Genomic DNA, 24,140 nt, shown 5'->3' on the forward strand with positions numbered 1-24,140 from the left:
AATACTGTGTGCAGGGGCCACTATGGGGAATAATACTGTGTGCAGGGGCCACTATGGGGGATAATACTGTGTGCAGGGGCCACTATGGGGGATAATACTGTGTGGAGGGGCCACTATGGGGCATAATACTGTGTGCAGAGGTCACTATGGGGAATAATACTGTGTGCAGGGGCCACTATGGGGCATAATACTGTGTGCAGGGACCACTATGGGGCATAATAGTGTGTGCAAGGGCCACTATGGGGTATAATAGTGTGCGCAGGAATGCAGGGGGTGGGGGACGTCACTCGGTCTATCAGGGTCTATATTATGCCTAGCATAATATAAGTCAATATGGACACCTCAAAAAGAACCTTCAGGTATGTCCTTCCTTTACCTTTTCTCTTGACTATACATATCCCTAAACGAGTGGTGCAAGATGACAAACTATGAAAAAAAACATATCTGGGAAGATTTCTCAAAACTGACAGTTTCTCCACCAGTCTTGTTCTACTCTGCTCCTTCTGTAAAACTGTGGGATTGATGCTGAGCATTAAACTTCATGCACAAAGCAGAGCTATAAGCAGGGGGTTGTACAGGGTATTAGCAAGGTATTTGGCTTTTCACACAATGCATTGAAAGCAGAATCAAATAGTACTATCATATCATCCATTGACATATTCCTAAATTCTTCTAGAATTCGGGAGGAAAGGCCTCTTAATCACACTAGAGCCCCATAAAAGTTCATTCACTTTACTGGTACTGTAAAACCATTTCTGCAGCAGCCAAAACACTGCGTTTCAGCAAGGTAGGGCTCTAGCCTAAAAGAGGAACGGATAGGTGCTATAGAGTTTATTACATTCAACAATATATGAGTTAAAATAACTAATTATGAAACTTTTTATAACATAGTCCTGCATATGTCTGTAGCAGAACTATGCATACCGTAGCTTAGCCCAAAAGTTATCATCCACTGTATGTCCTTGTACTCTAAGGGTAAGTTCACATTGGGTTTTTTGGTCCAGGTTCGAGACCAAAATACGGGTAGCTGCAAATTAGGCCCAAATGAATGGGTCTAGTCGGGAGGGAGTGTCTTCAGGCGGATGTCGCGAGGCAAATCAGCCTGAAGAAGGAGCATCTCGCTTCTTTGTCTGGGAGGGAGCTGGAACAAACGTCTCCCGGAAAAAATAACTGACCGACTCCCATTTATTTCAATGAGAGACATCTTTTTGGTCAGGATTACCCTAAGGCAGTGTTTCCCAACCTTATCAGGCTCAGGTCAAGTCTGGAAAAAAAATTCCTTGGGGCATCCCTGGAAAAATTATGTTTACCAATGGACAAAAAGCTTCCTAAGGGTGTAGATAATGTTGCACGAAGGCGGTCATCTTCCCAACCAGAGTAGTGAGCGTCCAAGGCACCCCTGCTCTAAGGATATGTCCTCACAGCACAAAAAGACTGCACATTTTCCACCACAGAATTGCGGGTTTAGCATATTATAGTAGCAGCAGAGTAAACTAGATTTAGGTCTCATCCATATTCTGCACAAAACGTACACAGTGTAAATTGAACTGTGGTGAGGAAACAGCATGTCAATTTATGATGTGGATTTTCACAGAGGATTTTATCCTTTGCAATGCATGGAGTAAAATTTGCTGCAAACTCTCAGAAATTACACTAAGAGTTCTGCAAAAAAAAATTGTACAACTTGTCTGATTTTTTTTTGCTTTTGTGGATGAACTGCTGTAAATCTGCAGATTATCTGTCCCATGTTGCCGCACCCTCACCAATACATTTGTTTCCTTCTTATTTTTCACGAGTCAGGTTACTCGGATGCTTTTCCGCACTGGTATTACCATTGATATATACGTTTGATATTTCAGACTGAGAATGAAACAACTATATTCTCCTTAAAACTAGTTATAAATGAGTTGAAACATCACAAATACCATATATTATTCATGTTGTTTTATAATTCAGCTTCTTTTAAGTTCCTTTCCAGCTATATTCAATACTAAGTTTAATATGTAGAGATGAGGGAGTACTGTTCGGATCAGCCGATCCGAACAGCACACTCGCATAGAAATGAATGGACGTAGCCAGCACGCGGGGGGTTAAGCGGCCGGCCGCCGTCAAAGCGGAAGTACCAGGTGCATCCATTCATTTCTATGATCCGAACAGTACTCACTCATCTCTATTAATATGTTCTCAATCTCGGTACGAGGAGAACCAGAAAAATTTTATTGATATATCATACTGTGTATGCTGTGTTGTCATAAGAATGAGCCCCACAAAGATATCCACAAATGTTACAGTGAGGATAAGGCCCCACTTAGTGTGCCGCAGCAGAAAAGCACTGCGACTAGGGTTGAGCCGATCTTGAGATTTCAGGATCATTTTTATAATCCGATTTTTGATCATTTTCCAGCTGATCCCGATCGTGAAATTTGCTCGATCGCTGATCAGGATCCGATCTTTCCCAATCCCGATCACTCAACCCTACATGAATACGGTTGAGCCGATCTTGAGATTTCAGGATCGTTTTTAAAATCCGATTTTCAATCATTTTCCAGCCGATCCCGATCGTGCAATTTGCTCGATCGCCGATCGGGATCTGATCTTTCCCCATCGCTCGACCCTAGCTGCGAGAAAAAACATGGCGCCAACGCATCTCGTTTTTTCCCCGCAGTGCTTTTCACAGAGGCTATCCTCTGCTTCTGTTATTCCTATAGGGAAACCATCAGCATTTGTGTAGGTGTAATTGACAAGCTACAATTTCCAAAACCGCAACGATTTTGGAAATCGCAGCATGTCTGCTGCGTGTATTTTTCTGCAAAATGTGGATGGACTTTTGCTGCGACGGTAAAACGCTATGAAAAAAAACATGGAGCCCTGGTCTGAAAGAGGTTATACCAGGACTTGAAATGATCTTACCTGGTCCGAACCTTTGTTCTAGCTGGCCTTGACTAGAGTCTCTTAGTCCCCATAGCACAGGTAAGTTACCTGTGCGAACAGGAGAGCAGGTAGGGAACAACAAGCAGTCATCTTCCCAACCAGAGTTATGTGGCACCCTGGTGAGTTTCCAAGGCTCCCCTGGGTGCTATGACACCCCTGTTGGGGGGGGGGGGCTGATTCTGATCATGTGACCCAAATACTGAACCAGTCCAGAACTCAGAGATCCAGCTGCAACAGATGGCTGGACCAGGTAAGTTAGTTTCATATCCCTGGAACAGATTCCTCAATCCTATTACACTTCTTGCTGTTTATGTCTCATGGATTATACTTATAGGGTTTCTGTAAGACATTTATGACATGCCCATAGAATAAAATATCTTATAGACACGGGTCTCTCCCCTCTAGGATCAATACCAGTTTAAGAGCCTGAAAGTCACTTCTATGGATTTTGCTAAAACAGACTAAGTGTTCATGGCTGTTTTTGCAACTCCCATAGAAATGAGTTACATAGTTGATACAGTTGAAAAAAGACATATGTCCATTAAGTTCATCAAGGGGATGGGATTGGACATGCCATTCTATACCTTTCCATAATCATCAATGCTATTTTCTCTAAAAGTACACCCCAGCTCCTGGGTAGGCTATTCCACAGATTCACAGCCCTTACAGGGAAGAAGCTTTGCCGACTCTTGACAGTAAACCTTTTTATCTCCAAACGAAAGGAGTGCCCCATTGTCTATTGTGGGGATTTTACATGGAATAGCTTTTCTCCGTATTGCTTGTATGGGTCATTTATATATTTATATAGGTTTATCATGTTTTGCCTTACACTCTTCGGAGGAATATGCAAATTTGTCTCCCAAAATGTAAATAGGGAGACAGTGCCTCTGTTATGCTGCCCTCTATAGGAAGCACCCTGAACATCATGCCCGACTTTCCCAGAAGCCTTTACTGCATAATGTGGGATTTTTACCAAGTCAGTTTCTCAGCTACAGACAGCCGTTTCGGTCTGGTTGGACCTCGTCAGCGCAGCGTAGAGAGAACTGACTTGGTAGAAGTGAGAGGCTGAGAGACCAGATTATGGGGATAACGTCACTCCTTAAGGAGAGACCACCTATTAGGTGTGTGGAGACTTATACAGCCATAGTTGCTCCACTGTAAGGGATCATAGTAGGAATATGCAACTCTGTCTCCCAAGATGTAAATAGGGAGACAGTGCCTCTGTTATGCTGCCCTCTATAGGAAGCACCCTGAACATTATGCCTGATTTTCCCAGAAGCTTTTACTGCATAATGTAGGATATTTACCAAGTCAGTTTCTCAGCTACAGACGGCCGTTTCGGTCTGGTTGGACCTCGTCAGCACAGTGCAGAGAGAACTGACTTGGTAAAAGTGAGAGGCTGAGAGACCAGATTATGGGGATGTCACTCCCATGATCCCTTACAGTGGAGCAACTATGGCTGTATAAGTCTCCACACACCTAACAGGTGGTCTCTCCTTAAGAAGTGACATTATCCCCATAATCTTACACTCTTCTTCAGACTAAATAGATTTAATGTCTCCTCATAACTGAGGTCCTCCCGACCCCTTATCAGTTTTGTTGGCCTTCATTGAACCTTTTCTACTTCTAGGACATCCTATCTATGAGTTTCCCAGAACTGAACTGCATATTCCAGATGGGGCCGCACCAATGACTTATAAAATAGTAATATTGCATCCCTGTCCTGTGCATACTCATTCTAGTACATGACAATGGGTCATAGAAGCAGATGCTGTTGTTTAACCCATGATCTACAAGTACAACCAGGTCCTTTTCCATCAGTGACTCTCTGTTATGGTTGTCCCAGCACCCTGTTCTTAAGATAGGTGCAGGTCCCAGAAGTGAAGACACATCCTCCAGATATACCATGAATGTCTTCTGAGGAAAACCTCTTTGCATTTCATATATACATGACAACATAGAAAATAATGGTAGTACTAAATAAATAAGTAATAATAGTAAAAAAAACCTCCCAAACCCCCATGTATGTGGCCCTACTGTAACCATATACACTTACAATTTTATAGGACGCATCCTGAGTTTTTCTCTGTCATATTTCCTATGAAATAATTTGTCATATACTGCATCAGATCTATTACGGATGTATTCTCCCCAAGGAGAAAAAAAATTATAACCGATTGCTCGAAGACAAAGTTGGAGTATTTTTTTTATGGCTTCACTTAACATTTGCTCCTTGAGCCAAGAATTCTCAGCTTCTCAGTAAGTTCTGTATGTTGCCATCTTTATGACGATACTAATATAGAATTTTCCAAGCTAGAAACATTCACGAGGAAATAATTTCCCTTTGTTTATTGGATACAATAAAACCTGTTACCAGTTCTCATTTGACTTCTTTTATAAGTGGTCAGACACCTATTGGCCCTTTCTATACCTTGTAGCTATGGTCCACTTGCGCTAAATTTTGGCAGGTCTTGGATACTAAACCTTTAGATACTTCTATATGTCGAGAAGGCCACAATAGAAAATTAAGCTCAGACACTTTATTGAAAGCATCTGCAAATTGCAAAAAGTAATATGTTATATGCACCCTGATATAGGTACACGTGTATACTCACCCTGAAGATGGAGTTTGCTTTCTGTGCTCTGTAACAGCACCGAACTGACTGAATCGAGATTGTCATAGCTGCTACACCCCAATGGTCCAGTACGAGTTTCAGTGACCTACAAAGAATTACAATGGTTGGAGAAAGCCAGTATGGGATCAAAGACTAGAGCAATATTTTTGCAACATCTTATACATTAATAATGCACAGTTCTTAAAGGATTTTCCTTATTCTTGCATAAATGTTTGATGTGTAGCTAGGAGTCCATGTAATGGGACTGCATCCAGATACAGCCACAGCTATGGCATCAGAAAAGTGTCTGTCTTAGGAGTAACGCTGCGCTGATTCTGGCACGATAACTCGCATAAGAATCAGCGCTGCAAAACAGAATCCCATTGACTTCAATGGGCTCCGTTTAACGTAACACATTGAAATCAATGGGTTAAAAAGCTTCCCATTGATTTCAATGTGTTATGCGCGTTAAATGGAACCCATTGAAGTCAATGGGATTCTGTTTTGCAGCGCTGATTCTTACGCGAGTTATCGTGCCAGAATCAGCGCCGCGTTACTCCGTGTGAATGCCCCCTTAGGGTATGTTCACACAGAGTTTTTTGCAGGCGGATTTTGAGATGGAAAGTACGGAAAATCAGAAAAAAATGAATGGGACAGATTTATTAAGCCTGGCATTTCCTACGGCAGTCTTAATAATGACCCCGACTGGAACAAATTAATAAATAATAGTAAATAATAATAAATAATAGGTTTTTTTTAATACATCAGGCGAATGTCCGTGAGCCAGAAAGGAACTCTATCCCAGTCAGGAACTGGCGTAAATTTTTTTTATAAATCCCATGCCAGAAAACTAATCATAATATGTCAGGCCGAGGCCTGAAAGGGGGATGTGGAGCATCTTTATCTAAAAAAAATAGCCTTGGCCAAAGTTGTGCCAGATTATCACCCAGGGCCACGGAACTGCTGAATTATCAGGAGGCCTCTTGATAAATCAGGTGCATGCCGTGAGCCAGAATGTAAATCCATGGCAGTCAAAAACTGGGGCACATTTCCTATATAAGAACCCAGTAGAAAAATATTCCTTCAGCACAAGAGGTCTATAGTAAAACTTGACTTTTATTGGAAAAATATAAAAAATAGGTACCAGACATAGGAAAAAAAATGTAGAAAAACTTACATGGTCAATTCCAAGTATGCATGTATGGTTGAAGACAGACAAGCCTACGCGTTTCGGGACATCCGTCCCTTACTTTGCCATGAGTAAGGGACGGATGTCCCGAAACGCGTAGGCTTGTCTGTCTTCAACCATACATGCATACTTGGAATTGACTATGTAAGTTTTTCTACATATTTTTTTTTCCTATGTCTGGTACCTATTTTTTATATTTTTCCAATAAAAGTCAAGTTTTACTATAGACCTCTTGTGCTGAAGGAATATTTTTCTACTGGGTTCTTGCATTGTTCCACCCCAGCCGGGGGTGTATTTTTTCGTGCACTCTTGGTCTAGCTGATTCTCTTTAAGATTTATGGTGAGCTGTGGACTGTGTTTTTTCTTGTACATTTCCTATATAACTGGTATAAGCTATAATAAATATGTTGGGCTGAGACTTTCCCTCCCCTGGCTTTTCCCAGTCCCTACCCCACTCCCAAGTCACAGGAGAGGCGCAGTGCGTGAGGTGTTCTCCATCTTTTCAAAAGAAAGGAGGGCCTTGTGGCAAAGTTGAGCCACATAATCACCCATCAATGCCAAAAAAAACTGGCATAGATGGCATAATATATTGTATTTTGTAATACTAGTCTATATTACTTTTATCATAACAAATTGATACTGCCTTTGGAAACGTCCTTCAAAACTAAAAGTGACAATGAAAATACCTTAAAGACCTTAAAATCATTACTTTATAAGGAGATTACATGCTATGCATTATTTATGGAGTATTATACAATTATATCTGTTTTGTGAATAAAGCTGAAAAGTAGGTAATACATCTTAGGCTGGAGATGGGCGATCTCACATATTAGATCTGACAGCTGTACAAATGATGGCCAATGCGTTTTTTATATGGAGTTAACCAAATTTACAGAATCTCCAGAGCATGGAAGCTGAAGAATGAGCAGCAAGGACATAGAGTCATGAGCGGAAGGAAGAAATGAGAGAGCGAATAGTTAGGGGATACCTGCAACACTAAGACTCAACGCAGTCAGTAGTGGTCAATCTCAGATATGTTTTTGGAGAAACATGTTCGGACGTCTCTGTCTGCGTCCATTATTTAGTAATCTCCTGCTGAGAACAGACTTGACTATACTCTCTTACCTAAATATACTGTATAACTGTGAGAATACACTACAGATTAGTCTATTCATTATACTTACTGATGCATGACTCCATAGTAACAGAACTGGACTGTTCATGTGGTCTTCAGGTCCAATAGTTAACAATCCATTTTTCGGATACAGAGCTCCAAATCCTTTGCATAGACGTAACGTTGACACACAACTTTCCTAATGCTTGTACCCACTGGAGGGTGCTTAGAAATTAAGTTTTATTATTTAGCTGTATTGGTATTTTGGATATAACAAAGTGTTACCTATCCACCAGTAAACTGATATTGATAGCTTTGAGGAACGTTCTTGAACCCTCACCAGTAGCCAAAATTGGGTTCATGTTCCCCATTCTCCACATAGATGACAGTAGATGGCTAGGAAGACTTACATGCAGTAGCATTCAAGCATGTGCTGTGCTGTTTTATTCCAAGTCTATGGGATTGAGGATACTCTGCAATTACCTTTAACCCAACACAGAGATGGAATGGTGTAGCCATGCGCCTACTAGACCAACACTCTACTCAACTCGTCCTGACCACAATCTTGTGGTTGGGACACAGGAACACACAGCTGTTGGACCCTTAAGATCTCACAGTTATAATCTATCCTGTAACTTGGTAGTGGTAACTTGTTTTAACCAAAATACCCCCTTAGTAAACTCCCTCCAATGGTGGCTGAAATATAGGTTTATTTGGAGCGCTATCTGAAAAGAGTCCCGCTATTATAAAGATATACAGTATATAGAAATGGATAAACAGACACTCCCTTTAATGTAGGTTTAAATTGCAATACATCAAGAAACCTAAGAATACCTTAATGGCTCCTGTTGATATTTGGATCTCATGAAGCTTCCTCATAGTTCCATCCCTGTCTACAAAATAAGATGATGCCAAATGATGTAAAGACTCCACACTCTGGTTTCCATTTCCTGCATGGCGATCCAAGCGACTCTTGTCCATATACATTGTCAGCGCCTCTTCCCCTGCACAGAGTCAAGACAGTACATACGATTAAACTGAGATTAACAAGGTCATTGTATGGATTACAGCCTACATGGTGGCACAATTGTCAATTAATGCATAATAAACAAATAAGTAGAGTACATGGTAGGGGACATTATGGTGAACATCATCGTACCTTTAGGTAGTTACAGAAAGGACCCACTTCCTTGAAAAAGTTGTTTTAAGACATATAATATAAGTCTGAAGCACAATATTTATTTTACATGTGGATAAGGACTCGTTCACATCTGTGCCCGGGATTCCGTTTTGCAGGTTTCTGTTTCCTGCACAAAACAGAGCAGGAGACGGAAAGCTGCAGGACTCTTTCTCACCCATTCATTGGAATGGGTTTGAAAGGTGTCCGGCCGTGAGTGCTGGGGAGCGTTTTATGCTCTCCGCGGCGAAACCGTTTTTTTTTTTTATATACGGACGCAGAGTCAGACATGCAGTACTCTGTGTCCGGTTTTAAAAAACTGGTTTCGCTGCGTAGAGCATAAAACGCTCAACGGCGCTCACAGCTTGGCATGACAGGTTTCCGTCTTCCGCATGCAGAAGATGGAAACCTGAGAACGGACTGTTGAACGCTAGTGTGAACCCAACGTAACAATTACTGATAACGCTTGCATTGTGCTCTCCGACGTTCAGGTCCACCAGGGTACCCAAACGACGGAGAACCGGACCACTGCTTCAGCCATTACACACCAACATCGGCAGACCCCACTGACCACAATGGGGCCCACCTGGTGTCTGCCATTTCAAAACAGAAACAAACTTTTCTCTTTGTCAATTTTCACCCAACGGAGACTGCAGCGCAGATGTGAACCCAGCCGAACAATATTATTTTTTACTTTCAATGACAACTTCCTTCTATTCTACAATTACGATGCTGCTTGTTAAATTCCTGCCCTTGTCCCTCCCATTTGACAACTGAAGCAATTGGAGGTTCTAAAATGGCCAGGTCAGCCTTATGGAAGAAGAGATCAGCCCTATGTCAGATGGCAAAGATATTGATTCAGGAGAAAAACAGCTTAGACCTTGACAAGGAGTGTGATATTGGACTACAACCGAAGGCAAAAATTGAGCCAGGGTTGGGTGGTTGTATCATGATTTGATGGGGCCAGTTCTGGATCACCAAGGTGAGTAGCAATCGAGGTACTTACACCTATGTAAAGTGGTCCAGAATGACAGGCCAGATACAGCAAGAAGAGGAGCATGTGCTGAGATAAAAACCAAAAAACTAGGAGACGATTACAGTCAGGTAATGACAGACACCACCAAGCGTAGTTATGTAGCTCAACCCCATGGAATGTACTCATAAGGAACAGGGAAAATCACTCAAACTCCAGGAGGTTAAAAGAAGGAACATTTCTCACTTCTTATGCTAACAACGGTTCTTATTGGTATTTCCCTGATTATAAGAAATCAGTCTTTGTCTTCTGTGATGAAGATGAGAGGTTCAGGAATGGTTACAGTATAAAACTTGGATTTAACTCTTTTCAGCACACTTTCTGTCTGTAGGCCAGCGGGCTGACTGTTGAACGACTACTGACATTGAACTGGACTTTAGCTTTATTTTGCTTGTTGGAATGGTCTCTTAATCGGGGACACCTCTAATGTCCTGCTTCGCCTTACCATCTCATGGGTCTATGCTAGCAGCTTCAGCACTACCCTGACGCCTCAAACCTGTTGCGCTCCTCTTCTAGCAAGTGCCAAGATAGACTCCAATGGTTCTAAGACGTAATGTTACTGATTAGGAACGAGCAAACCAGTTGGTGAAAAGCCAGGTTCACCATCACTTTTTCAAAAATTTCAGGTTCAGCCAAATCTGCAATTTTTGAAGTTTTCCACCCACGAACCATTATTAGGGTGCATGCACACTACGTAACGCCGGGCGTGTATGAGAGCCGTACACACCGGCGTTACAGCAGGGCTGCCGAACACTTCCCATTCACTTCAATGGGAGCGCTCGTAAACGCCGCTGTTACGAGCGCTCCCATTGAAGTGAATGGGAAGTGTTCGGCAGTCTGCCGTAATGCCGGCGTGTACGGCTCTCATACACGCCCGGCGTTACGTAGTGTGCATGCACCCTTATACTTCAGGGTCTCTTCATATCCTGGAGTATAATAATGGAAGTCAGATTTGCATATTCTTCCCATGTTCCTTTGCACAGTGGAGCGCTCATGGCTTAATAAGACTCCACACACCTAAATGGTGGTTCTCTCCCTATGGAGTGACGATATCCCCTCAACCATGTAGGTATGAACATTGTAGGTGAGGGCCCTTGGGTATTACAATTGCTCCACATCCTCTCTCCACCCTCAGGCAGTTCCATTGTAACACTGGATAGGGAGCTGCAGCTGCATATCCCCTCCTCTACCCTCTCTATCTTTTTTGTTTTACACTTTTACATTTTCTTGCTACTGAGGAAGTTCCATATTTACCCGGCGCCCAACATTAAGTTGATCTATGGCAAGTTTTCGGCTGTATGGCTCCTCTACCATTTATTATAGTTGTATGTTATTATTTTTATTATTATTATTGTTTATGTATATAGCACCATTAATTCCATGGTGCTTTACATTTGGGGGTTTACATACAATACACAGAATATACAGGTAGATATAATACTAACAGTGACCGACTGGCACGGTGGGGCAGAGGACCCTGCCTGCAAGGGCTTACAATCTATGAGATCCCTAATTACAATTGTCATGAACCACCAGGGAGCCTGTGCAAAAACCAACTCTCTGCCACCCTTTTGTACTCTATGTCATGCATTCAAGCTTTGAGATGAGAAAATCTGGTTATACTTTACCAATTTTGGTTGTCTACAATGACCGATTTGTAATGTCATTGCTTTGTCCTTGGTCTGACATTCCAGTTATATTTTGGGACCATTACATTACACCAATGGGTAGTAACCCTGGAACTAGGTGCAAATGTTTCCACCTTGGAAGAGTATTTCATAAACTGATATTGATATTACCAAATAAATTGTTGCTTTTTTCACTTTTTTGGTGTTATCGCTGACACATGCATAGACGGTTTGGCGTATCGTTGTTGTATTGAACTATATAATAGTTCCGTTTAATTGCATATATAGCCTAGTTGTAATGTCAATCTCATCTGATTAATGCGCAGTATAACACATCGCGGTGTATTGTTCTGCTGTTCGGCAATCCCTAATTTCTTACTGACTTCTCCTTCTTTGTTGTAGTCTATTCTTATCTCTGTAACCAGCCCCCACCTCCTTTGGCTCTCTGTGGATACACTAAACTTCATGGCAGAAAATAAATGTCAGCAGTTTTTAGGTTCTAGACTAAGGCTTCTGCTCTATTAGCTTAATACGCATTTGACTTTCTGATGTGAAGTGTTTTTTGGTAAAGACAAAGTTTGGTTTATTTTTTGCATACAAATCTATGTACCTCTCTTATACATGTATAATCCAGTAGGTGCAAAAAGATACCAACTGCAATTGTAGCAATTGCAAAGTATCGTAGATAGCACCCGAATTCTGAGGTCTCCTCAATCTATCCTTGTCTACGCCTGAAATACCCCCCTTATATAAATAATGGAAAAGTGTAAGGAATAGGCAAATATGCCCTCCTTGGTAGAAAAAAAAGAGACTTTCTCTAGCGCTACCCTTCGGAACAACCTCAATGTGTCTCTTTTGTGGGAGATATTCTGTTTTAGCATTTTCCCCAAATTTTGTGACTTTTTTATTATATAAATAATTTTCCTCTATGTGTCTCAGAAGGTCTTAAAGGAGCAGAAGCAGAAACCTCCTTCCCCTGCCTTGGAAGATAGCATTTCCCTAAATCCCATGATAGAGCTCTAGCCTCAGCTACATCAGATTCCTGATGACTCCTTCAAAGCAGTGATCCCCCCCCCCCCCAAGTAGGTGGGAACTGTGACCAGCTAACCAGTAGGTGACCACTCTTAGTATGGACACTTTGAAGAAGACCTTTCACAACCTCCAACAAGTCCAGCTCTTTACATCAATTAATAGGGAATGCTCTACTGAATTTTGAACAGTTGGAATTTTTTGTCTAGACCCCACCATTTTGAGCAATCAATGCTGTCAGTTTTGGTCCCTGATATACTATTTAGGCTCTGTACTGTCAGGAGGGCGGTGTCAGGCAGGAGCAGACAAGGGGTGTGATCCTGAGCTCTGACACTCAATGCCTCTGAATCACTCCCCCTGTCTGACACCGCCCTTCTGACATTACAGAGATTAATTAGCACATTAGGCACCAAAACTAACAGCATTTGTTGCTCAGGAATGGTGGGAGCTAGAGAGAAAATTCCAACTGTACCATTAAGGCTCTGTTCCCACGGAGTAATGCGCCGCTCATTCTGACACGTAAACACGTGTCAGAGTGAGTGCTTCAAAACAGAATCCCATTGACTTCAATGGGTGCCGTCTTACGCGTGCCACACATTGAAATCAATGAGTTAAAAAGCCTCCCATTGATTTCAATGTGTAGCGCGCGTAAGACGGAACGCATTGAAGTCAATGGGATTCTGTTTTGAAGCGCTCATTCTGACACGTGTTTACGTGTCAGAATGAGCGGTGCGTTACTCCATGGGAACGGAGCCAAACAGTGGAGCAGTGACTACTTACAGATGCTGAGAACTTGAATCACATTACATCACATTTATATGTTAATCATAATCTGAAGAATTTTTGGTAAAGTTGTGTTTCATTCTTCATGTTATTATCTACATTTTAAAAAAAATCCTAAAAATGTTGCAATTGCAGTTCTTGCCACTAGGATCCATTGCATACAACTGTGTGCGGGCTGATATTATCTGTGTGCTGCCCGTGCCCCAACTGTACATTCATTGAATGAATGGGGCTGTGGAAGCACATCTGCAAAACCAGACAGGAATAGGACCTGCCCTGAGCTTTGCAGCCTGGAACCATACCTCCCAACCGTCCCGATTTCTGCGGGACATTCATGATTTCGGTGTCCTGACCCGCGGTCCCGGTTGGCGGGAGGTATGTTCCAATTTCAATGCAGATATGCGTCCGGAGGAATTGAGTTGAAAACATACGCGACTAAAGCAAGGAGCTGTCACAGCTCAGCTCCTTGCTTTGCTGTGGTGCTCCAACTAGTGGCTGTGTAAGCGCGATGTGATGACATCACATCGTGCTTACAACTCTGTGAGTGAAACTGCGGAGAGAGCGGCGGGGGAGCCAGGAAAAGGTGAGTGTAAGTGGGGTTTTTTGTGTTAAACATTGAGGTGGAACATAATGAAGGGGGTCCATGAAATTGGCGGCAGATGAGGGGGGGCATGAATCTGGGGGCAGAGATGGGGGAACATGAATCTGGGGGCAGAGATGGGGGACATGAATCTGGGGGCAGAGATGGGGGACATGAATCTGGGGGCAGAGATGGGGGGACATGAATCTGGGGGCAAAGATGGGGGACATGAATCTGGGGCAGAGATGGAGGGACATGAATCTGGGGGCAGAGATGGAGGGGACATGAATCTGGGGGCAGAGATGGGGGGACATGAATCTGGGGCAGAGATGGGGGGACATGAATCTGGGGCAGAGATGGGGGACATGAATCTGGGGGCAGAGATGTGGGGACATGAATCTGGGGGCAGAGATGGGGGACATGATTCTGGGGCATAGATGGGGGGCATGAAACTGGGGACAGAGATGGGGGGACATGAAACTGGGGGAGAGATGGAGGGGGGACATATAATTTACGGGTGACTATAGGAGGATTATACTGTATGGGGGGCACATGAAAAATGAATGTGAATGAGCGGAGTCAACATAAAAGTGGGTGGGGCTAGATTTGTCCCTCTTTCAGTTCTTGAAAAGTTGGGAGGTATGGCCTGGACTGTCAGCCCACACACTGATCCATGTAATACACAGTCAAGTACATGGACTGAATGGATCAATGTGCTATCCGAGAAAAACCTGGATTACTACACTGACCTATCCAACGATCACATACAAGGAGCCTAAGCCTAATATAGTTTTTGATTTCCTGTCTCCTGGAGATGAACAATGAAGCAGACTCTAGTGATTTCTATGGGAGAATGTTCTAGGTATGCTCTGTGACCTGTATAAAAGTGAATGCACCAACGGGGGAATAGATAAGCTGTGAAATCACCTATTCAGAGTAGTGAATTTCTTTGTCTTATCTACATATACATGATAGCTGTGATCATCAGTGTCCTAAAAGTGAGGTGGCTGCTGTAAAGAAATATCCTAATGAAAAAGGAAGTTCTGCATATAATTCGGCTTAGTAGTCAGAGTCAGAATTTCAGGATTTTTAGAAAATTTGGATACCTTACCAAAAAATCATGTTTTCCTTAATACTTTATTAAAAATTTAAACTTTAAAACTTTAATCTATATCTGGTCAATACATTGTATACTGATTTGGGTCATCGCTACCACCCTTTGCTCTGTTTTTCTAAGTGCATCTGATGTGTCACAGGTAAAGTGCTTCTTCCTGATCGCCCTTAGTACTTTTTACCTGTAAGGGCTATACCTGAAGATAATTGCTGGAGAGACTTTGCTTGAGATACAATTTCTTGAGCACTTTGCTTATAATCCTTATTTGTGCATTGAGTATAATAAGCACTGCTACAAGAAAGGACACTTGATCATGAGAGACTTTCTGCAAACGTTGTTCCATCACCGTTGTATTGTTGAAATGTGTATCGGTACAGAGTGATTCGCTACAAGGAATGAGAATATGTTTTTCGGCATACAACAAGATCAGCAACACCACAGTCATGTCCCTGGGGCTACAACTACAAGCAGGGAGGGAATATCACATACCTTGGAGAAAATTTGTGATGTTGACGACCAGCTCGGGCCTTAAAGAAGACTTATCGCTAGGATTAGACTAACTATTACTCCCGGAAATATATGCAATTTTCTAAATAAAAGTCATTATTGGCATGTCATGGTATTCATGAGAATATCTCGGAGAAATGATTGTAAATACTGGCACATTCTCACAATGATATTCTTGCCCGGGATTTATAGAGTTGCAAGGCGAATATGCATAAACACTCATCTAATGCACAGCCTTGGAACTGGAGCTCGGGTCCACATTGGAGCACACGGCACATTACACTTTGTTCTGCTCATCTATATGAACAGTAAATAGCACATAACCTATCTGAAGAGGATTAATCTGTGACTAGAGGTTGACAGCAAACAAGAGCTTTTATTCCACAATGTGCATATTCAATGCCGCACAGAACATCTGCACCCTGGCGTTTCTTATCCGTCAGCTTTTCAGCAGCAGAGTTGCCAGTGTGCCAATTAGATGGTAAAGATAATTATTTGTCAAGCAACTTAGAAACAGCAGCGCTTCTGTGACCTTGGCTATTCATTCCTAATCTATACATGTTCTTGAACTGTTCAAGAGTAAGGCACTTAAATGCAGCAGGTTTTGCAAACCTTAGTTTAGTCTATTAGCAACGGGAACAACAAACAATGACATATAACATGTGGGACCAGCCAAACATAAAGTGATTCTATCACTTTTTCAGATAGTATCACGTCGGAATAGCCTTAAGAAAGGCTATTCATTCCCTATTTCTGCTCCGCGACGCCGTTCCATTGAAACATTGTATTTTTCATGTATGCAAATGAGTCTCCAGACAGCACAGGGGGCATCCCCCAGCGACGCCTCTATCTTCTACAGAAGCACCTCTTCTCCGCCGCGTCCTTCGTGTAGTCTTCTTCTTCAAAATCTAAATTCTGCGCATGTGCAGTCGGCTCTGTCATCAGGCTTTGGCAGAGCCCACTGTGCATGTCTGTTCGGCCATGTTACTGTGGCCAAGTGTACTGTTCCTGTAAGCGGCCACAGTAACATGGTCGAACAGACATGTGCAGTCAACTCTGCCCGAAGCCCGATAGCAGAGCCGACTGCGCATGCGCGAAATTTAGATTCTGAATGCAGGCTCACGGAAGAAGACTACACGAAGGACGCGGCAAAGAGGCGTGGCTGTAGAAGATGGAGGCGTTATTGGAGAGTCTTCAGGCAGCACAGGGGAGACCCCTATGCTGTTTGTGCACAGGGAGACACCCCGTGTGCTGTCTGGAGACTCATTTGCATACCAGGAAATCCCGATATTTCAATGGAATGCGGCACGGAGCAGAAATATAAAGGTAGGGGACGAATAGCCTTTCTTAGTATTCCTAGTATTCCGACATGATACTATCTGAAAAAGGGATTCTAATGATAGAATCCCTTTAAATTATTGGTTCAATAAGTGCAATCAACTATAGAATCCAATTAATTTCCATAATATAATAGTTAAACTAAAGGGATTATCTGTAAGTGCTCTGGTTAAGTTCTATTATTAATAATGGGGGAGACCAGGACTCTAATTCTTGTGTACTCCACCATGGATTATAATGAACTCCCAATGCTAATTTGACCTGCAGCCCGAGTCTGTGGAGAGTCGGTGACGTCACAGAGCCAAAGTGGCTATAGGAGAGACAGAGAAATGAGCATTCAGGGTTCCTGCTGCATTCTGCAAAATAATAAGCAGGGCCCGGGAAACCATGGTGTACATTAGTAAAGTGTAATCTGTGTAAAGAATGCACAGGTAAGCTTAAATGATAATGTGTCGCCAGAAATCAAGTTTTATGTTTAAAATATTTTTTAAGAATTTTTGGTGTTTTATAAAAATTTTCCATGTTTTGAGCTATATTAAGAAAAGAAATCCTACAAATCCTGCAATTCTGCAGTACCACTAAGCCAAATAATATGCTGAGACTTTCTGTTTTGTGCAAGAGACTGATTTGCAGCAGTCACCTCACTCATCAGTACATTGATGATCACAGCTATCATGTATGCATAGAGAAGACAGAATCCACCAGTCTCATTAAATGATTTCACAGTTTATTGTCTTTTTGTGCAATGACCTCCGCAGAGGTCATAGAGCATGCCCAAAAAAAACCTTCCATAGTCAATGGAGTCTGATAACAGATTTTTTTTGTTTTTAAATACACATATTAACATGTAAAATTAAAAACTTTGAAAGAATAAAGGGGGAGTTTTCGTGTAGATTTGCCTCTATGTACTGTGTACAGTGCTTGGCAGTTTGTCTCCGCACCTCAATGCAAACTACAGATAGATCTTGCAAAAGGGAAAAGTCCTAATAATGGAAAATATAAGTTGACTCTGTCTAGAATGATTTTGCCTGCCTTACCCTTCACTACTAGTGATACAGCGAGCGCCCCCTAGTGGACTGGCGGCCATCTACAACAGTGTAGTGGGTTTTATTCAGTTGCGCTGGGACATTCAGTCACTGTATGGTAGTAACATTTGCCAGTGTTATTTGGAGAGACAGATATGGATGTAGATTTCGTGAAAGCTACTTACTGCAGATTAAGAGGATAAAGCCCACACATATTATACCCTGCTGACTAGTAGACCCTAAAGTACATCTATTTTAATATTTTTTTTCATTATTTATACGATTTGCTCAGGCCAGAAGGCCAATAACAGTTTAATGCAGCGAAATACGTAGTGCTCTCGGATTCTCGGAGCAGCCAACTGCAATGTGCTCAAGACTGAGATGAGAACAGCTTCTTCCTCCATCTGTCAGTGTAATTCACTCTCAGGAATTGCCTACTTTAAAAGGTACTAGGCCGCACCTGCTTGGTGCTGGTCCGATCCAGTCACAAATGACAGAGCAGAACAGCACTACAATCTGGAAGCAAAATCTGCTAAACACTATATTCTCTATAAGTAAATCGTGAATCCATCAGGTTTTGCTGTCATTCCTTGTGCTGTTTAAAAGGATTGTATAGGTTTAGAAAAACATGGCTGCTTTCTTCAGAAACAGCGCCACATCTTTCTAAGGGTTCAATTGAAGTAAATGGGGCTGAGCTGCAATATCACATGTAACCTTTGGACAGCTATGACAATCGATAGAAGAAATCAGCCATATTCTTCTAATCCTGGACAATCCCTCCATTTTACCCTGTGCCTCAGTGATTGAGGCGATTATCTTCCCATTGGATCCATGGACGATGGAACAGCAGTCGTGATTGATTTTCCATTTTGTTCCGCAGCGGTACATATGGTATTGTATTGTATTGTATTGTATGTTTCTCTCAACTTTATTTCAAATTCTACTCTTCATGATGAATGAACATTTGTAATGTGAAGTTCTTGAGACGTTTATTAATATGAGGATGAGCATGTTCTGTAAATGGCCACAGTAAAATGGCCAAATAGACATGCGCCGGAATCCTGATGATAGAGCCATCTGCGCATGTGCGGAATTTAGATTCCAAACGCAGGCTTGACGGAAGAAGACCACACGAAGGACGCGGCGGAGAGGCCCGGCTGTAGAAGATGGAGGCGTCACTGGAGAGTCTTCAGGCAGCACAGGGGACGCCCCTTGTATTGTTTGAGCACAAGGGATCGCCCATGTGCTGTTTGGAGACGCATTTGCATACCAGATTAAAAAAACATATTAAGGTAGGCTATTCCAACGTGATATTACCTGAAAAAAGGGATTCCAATGATAGAATCCCTTTAATAAAAGGCAGGGGAGTAATGGGGGGGCAACTGGAGCATGGGACATTAGGGGAGCACTAACAAGCCACTTTTACATATTTAGATACAACGTTAGGGCACTGGACTAAACTTTTACCCCTAGGAACGCCTTGCCACAGCTCTGACAAAGGATATACAGCCTTCCTAAGGACACCGCCGATCAGCCGTTTTCAGCAGTGTATGGAGTCACAAGCTCTTGGATGGAAGATGAGTTACAATAGTGTGGAACAGTCTTTTAGCACGATACTCTTTTTTTTTTCCTATCAGTATGTCTTTGTAGAATGGGAGGAAATCCACGCAAACCCGGGGAGAACATACAAATCCCTTGCAGATGTTGTTCCTGGCGGGATTCAAACCAAGTGCAAGGCTAACCACTGAGCCACCGTGTTGGCCTGCCTCTTAGCACCATCCACTGTGCTGAAAACTGCTGATCACCGGGGTGCTAAATCTTTGGTAGAACATGAAATCAGAGTCTGCTGCTCAATGCTGAAGTATACAACCAGAACTATAAATTTTAAACAATATTAAAACTTTACAATAAGAAAATAAATGACATCAAACTCATTTCAGGGTGTGTTCACATCTGCATTATTTGATCCTTTCTTCTGGTCCGACTAATGACGAACAAGAACATGGCCCCCAGCGACTATAATGGGGTTCATTGAGTATTGATTGTTTTTGTTCTCGACATCGACAAACTCTGTGTCAGACAGACACCAACACAGATGTGAACAAAGCCTTAAAAACACAGTAAATAACATAGACGGAGTTGATATTGTCATAATCATTAAGAAACAAACAATAAAATTAACACAATATTTAACTTGATCTCCATATTGTGTAAAAAAAATGGTACAATAGTAGGAACATTGGGGGTTTGGAGATGTTTGATTTATTAGATAAATTCATGTATTCATGTATTAGAAGGTCTGGGGGCATGAGAATCCCAAGTTATGGAGTGGGGGGTTCCATTTCAATTTTAACCTCAGGCAGCAGAAGAGTTGGCATTGGCTCTACTTCTACTCCATATATATCATCTCATTGATATCCTTAATAATTAGTATTTTAGCTGCGGCCAAATGTTCCATCTGGTGTCCTTCTGAGTCTCCCAAATACCCCCTGACTTCAATGTTTCTGGCAGTCATAGACTCTATATATTAGGTCTCTCACTTGGTTCCATAACTCTGCTAATGCTCCAAATGATATTGGCTTGTTCTTCCATAATGCATATAGCATAATGTGAATTATCTCGTGTTATTTCAAGAAAATGGAGCACTCACATAGAAATTTAATAATGTGGTCTACAGGTTTATAATTATACTAGCATCTGCCCGTGAATTTGTCCGCGGGTCAGCGTTGGCGTTGAGCTGCGTACGTGTAGCCAATTGGCGCTGGCTATGGTACGCCGGTCTAGGCCACACCCCCCCTCCTGTGGCACCCAGCCCCCGCGGCACCCCCTTCTCCCCCACCGCCTCCCCTCCCGTGGCGGCCCCCACACCCACCACCGGGCCTCCCTCCCGCGGCAATCCCCATCCCCCTTGGCCTCAAAACCCACCTCCGACTTCCACCCTCTTTGTGGGACCCCCTCCCTACCCTGCCTTCTTTCCCGTGGCGCCGCACATACCTACCTCAGGGCCCCTCTCCCGCGGAACCCCCCAACCCCCACGTCAGCTCCCATTTCCAACCCTCCGACTCACGTGGCCCCCCCTTTTCTACCCCCACTCCCCTGGCCTCCAGTCCCCTGGCACTCCCTGGCTCTCTCTTTCTTGTCTCCCATTTTCCTCTTTCCACCCCCTCCCCTTTCCTCCTCTTACCACGGCTTACTCTCCCGCGGTTCCTCCTGTTTCCTCTCTCGGCACCCCCTCACACAGTTTCCAGAGCCCCCTCCCTACCCCTCCTTCCTTGGCACCCACCTCCTGCGGAAGCTCCTGGCCCAAGAGCGGGTAAACAGGGCAATGTCCCGGCGTACTGAGTGGAAAGCCATAGTTAAAACAGTGGGCGCGCGGCTGGACCCTGACGCAGTATGCACGGTCCTCTCCCCAGCGAGTGAGCGCCGCAGTCTTCCTTAGATTGGTGCCCGGCCGATAGCTCCATCCACACTGCAGCTCAAGCCAATGCGGTTACTTAACAATGGCCTGTGATGACGTCATCTCAGGTCCTCAAGCAGATACCGGAGCGAACATCGGCGTAATTTGGCATGAACACCGGGGGCATAGGGATCTACAAAGTAGCCTATCTTTCATTCCGGGACCCAAGGTAAGTATATGCAAAATTTCACGCATATCCGTTCGGTAGTTTAGGCGTGATTAGGGAACAAACATCCAAACACACAGACCCACAAACATCCAAACACACAAACTTTCACATTTAGAATATTAGTAGAATAACACATAAAAAATCTACCTTTCAGGTTTTACAATTGTGTAAGGAGATAAAATAAAGCTACAGCATAACCAGGCATTGTTGTGTCCCGGGCAGCTCTTTTATAGCTCCGCCAGGTACAATTTCAGAAATAAGTCATTCCACCTATCAGAGATGCTGATTCTTCATTGTTTGCCTTTTCCTGACATCGCATTGGTGAAAGCTACTTTATACATTACGCCTGATTTGCTTTCTCCTTGTACTTAACATAATACTGCTAAGGTTAGCTTCACGTTTACACCCATCTTTTTATTTTATTGCCCCATTGTTGGAACCGAACAGCATAACTAATGGCAGTGGTGAATCAGTTATATGGCAGCTATCAACAAGGCCCAATAGTCCAACTTAACTCTACTATGTGGTCTGTTGGGTTTCCATCATTATGTTTTACTCAAGCAACGACTTTTTTGTAGAAATCTTCTCTGTTAGGAGTCTTTGGCACAGATATAAATCAAGACTTACAATAAGAGCCCGACAAAATAATAGCCACCATCTTACGGGTCCCTAAGGGCAACACATGAGGGACAATGTAAAAATGAGTATCTTCTACCACAGATGTTTGACTTGGTTATACAATAATAAATATATAGAATGAGCATCAACTTTTTCAACAAATAGATATGTGTAACTTAGAAAAAGGAAATATTAATATCATTACCTCCAAGAGTGGCCGAGACCACAAGATGAGTGCCGTACTTCTTAATGATGGTCTCTATAATCTGTTGAGAACTTGGCCGGCGTCCAAGAAGTCTCAAACTTCGCTGGAATTCAGGCATCAACGGCAGAATACTTTTAAGAGGTTCCTTACGGTCCACTGCCACGTTTCTCACCTTCCAGCGGGCAAACTCCCTTTAAAAAAACATAGATGAATAAATACCAATGAAATATTATTTCATGTATAGGAATCTGAAGTTACAAGGAACAAAAACTCTCAAGAACAGCTATGCCTGTGAAATTTTACTAACTTAAGGCTCGTTTCACATCTGCGTTCTGTATTCTGTTTGGAGAGTACACTTGGGGATAACCGAATGGAAACCTATACGCATAGAACAGTGTTTACCTGGGAAAACACATGAGCCCCATAGACTTTAATGAGGTCCGTGTGGTTCCCGCTCGGTGACACATGCAGAGAAAAAAGTACTGCTTGCATGTGGAAACCGAGAGGAAAGCACACAGACCTCATTATAGTCTATGAGATCCACGTGTTTTCCCAGGTAACCACTTTTCTATGCATAGAGGTTTCCATTCGGGGGTCCCCAAGTGTACTCCCTGAACGGAATACCGAATGCAGATGTGAATTGGGCCTAAGACTCTTAATACGATTTCTTAATGCTCCATATATTAATATCAATTATACTTTAAGACCATTGTACTTACAGATGTGTCCAACTATTGTCTTAATTTGGTTAAGGACTCTCATGAAACCAATTCAATACAATATTGCGACCTGTCGGTGAAGCCCTTAAAGGGGTTGTCCCATAACAAGGATCCTATCTATACTGCTAGTTTATGTGGATTTAAGACTTTTCCTTAATGCATTGCTTTATCAAAACTGCTTTGTTTGGCTGCTATTTTATTTTATTCACTTCATTGTTTACACTCCATTTCTATGGCCTTTGGGATTATCTGCTCATTTGTCAAGTGATGTAGCTGCCTGCTCTCAGGGGGGGAGGGAAGGGCTGGGAGCAGCACTGAGCTGTTTGTGTCTTTTAAGTAGAGGAGCTTCTCAGAGAGCTCCGGGATTTCTGAGCTCTTATCAGCGGTTTAATTTAATTTGGCTGATAAGGGCTGCGATAGGGAGTCCGTTACCTCTGTATGTAATGCAAACTGACTCAAATCTAGCTCTGTTACATCAGCTTCACACTGTGGTAATTCATTTACAACCAATCCTGTGCAAGTGAAACCCCGCCCACCTACAGTCCTATGAAAAAGTTTGGGCACCCCTATTAATCTTAATCATTTTTAGTTCTAAATATTTTGGTGTTTATAACAGCCATTTCAGTTTGATATATCTAATAACTGATGGACACAGTAATATTTCAGGATTGAAATGAGGTTTATTGTACTAACAGAAAATGTGCAATATGCATTAAACCAAAATTTGACCGGTGCAAAAGTATGGGCACCTCAACAGAAAAGTGACATTAATATTTAGTAGATCCTCCTTTTGCAAAGATAACAGCCTCTAGTCGCTTCCTGTAGCTTTTAATCAGTTCCTGGATCCTGGATAAAGGTATTTTGGACAAACAATTCAAGTTCAGTTAAGTTAGATGGTCGCCGAGCATG

The 24,140-nt window shown here is 42.6% G+C and overlaps 1 protein-coding gene across 2 annotated transcripts in view; it reads right to left on the bottom strand.

Moving 5' to 3' along the window:
- The window catches only part of BRINP1 (BMP/retinoic acid inducible neural specific 1), a 190,901-nt gene that overhangs the window by 47,021 nt on the left and 119,740 nt on the right, over window positions 1-24,140 (bottom strand). For both annotated transcript variants that reach the window (XM_075260066.1, XM_075260065.1), the window contains exons 3-5: window positions 22,513-22,703; window positions 8,684-8,853; window positions 5,547-5,652 (exon numbers count right to left, since the gene is read on the bottom strand). In XM_075260066.1, the coding sequence (XP_075116167.1) occupies window positions 5,547-5,652; window positions 8,684-8,853; window positions 22,513-22,703 (467 nt within the window). The remainder of the gene's footprint in view (window positions 1-5,546; window positions 5,653-8,683; window positions 8,854-22,512; window positions 22,704-24,140) is intronic.

The sequence above is a fragment of the Leptodactylus fuscus genome, chromosome 11 (genome assembly GCF_031893055.1).
Source record: "Leptodactylus fuscus isolate aLepFus1 chromosome 11, aLepFus1.hap2, whole genome shotgun sequence".
In the NCBI taxonomy this organism is placed as follows: domain Eukaryota; kingdom Metazoa; phylum Chordata; class Amphibia; order Anura; family Leptodactylidae; genus Leptodactylus; species Leptodactylus fuscus.